Here is a 996-nt window from a genome sequence, read left to right as displayed (position 1 = left end):
GTCACTCAAGTGCTTCTTTTCAGGTATATGACATCCCTGCCTCGTCAGTGAAAGGCCCTGCGTTTTTAGTTCCAGTAGGAGAGATAAAACCTCAAGGAGTGTATGACATCCTCCCTCCTAAAGGGGTAAGTGAGCTGCTGTAGAGCAGGAAAGAAGGTGTGTGCGTGTGTGTGTGTGTGTGTGTGTGTGTGTGTGTGTGTGTGTGTGTGTGTGTGTGTGTTCATTTATTGGGATAAAACAAAAAGGGCAAACCCCAAAGGGGAAAAGCTAGTCTTGGTGAAAGAGTAAACAAAGGAAGGAAGGAAAGGCATGAATTAAAGATAACTCTAGGGCCGGCCCCGTGGCTCACTCGGGAGAGTGCGGCACTAGCAGCACCAAGGCTGCGGTTTGGATCCTATATAGGGATGGCCGGTGCCCTCACTGGCTCAGCGTGGTGCAGACAACACCGAGCCGAGGGTTGCGATCCCCTTACTGGTCAAAAAAAAAAAGATAACTCTAGCTATACTTAGGGGCCCCCATTTTTAAAAGGGGGGGATTCCATAAGGAGAGCCAATTGGAGGGGAAGATGACTAGTTCGGTTTGCTAAGTGCTAGTATATCTCCTCTGCAGAGGGTTTACAGCTTCCTCAGTCCATGTGTATGAGGTCCCCCATTCGACTCGCTCTGTTATTCTCTGGGGTATGCCTGCACGGGAAACGCAGTTATCTCTATTTTACAGGTAAGGGGACGGGTCTCGGACCATGTAAGTAAATGATTCGGCATCACACGGGTGGTGCAATGACCAGGGAGACCAGGGAGAGACCTCAGGTCTTCTGACACCCAGTGCAGTGTGTTGTAGTGTAAACTCCCTCTCGGCAGGGGTCAGCTGAGGAAGGATTCCCAGAAGATGGTCAGAAACATGGGAGAGCAGCTCAGCCAGGAAGGTTCCACACGTGTACTAGTACCGAGGCCGAGGATCCAGGAAGTGAGAACAGCAGAGCCGAGCCTCGGGAGAGGC

General features: G+C 51.2%; 1 protein-coding gene across 1 annotated transcript in view; it reads left to right on the top strand.

The window, feature by feature from the left end:
• NEDD9 (neural precursor cell expressed, developmentally down-regulated 9) overlaps nucleotides 1-996 on the top strand; it is a 9,571-nt gene that overhangs the window by 342 nt on the left and 8,233 nt on the right. Inside the window, exon 2 of the mRNA XM_008589092.1 lies at nucleotides 24-125. Within this exon, the coding sequence (XP_008587314.1) occupies nucleotides 24-125 (102 nt within the window). The remainder of the gene's footprint in view (nucleotides 1-23; nucleotides 126-996) is intronic.

The sequence above is a fragment of the Galeopterus variegatus genome, unplaced genomic scaffold, assembly GCF_000696425.1.
Source record: "Galeopterus variegatus unplaced genomic scaffold, G_variegatus-3.0.2 Scaffold5200, whole genome shotgun sequence".
Taxonomy (NCBI): Eukaryota; Metazoa; Chordata; class Mammalia; order Dermoptera; family Cynocephalidae; genus Galeopterus; species Galeopterus variegatus.
Note: the sequence above shows the minus strand (reverse complement) of the source record. Positions and strands in the feature narration are given on the sequence as shown.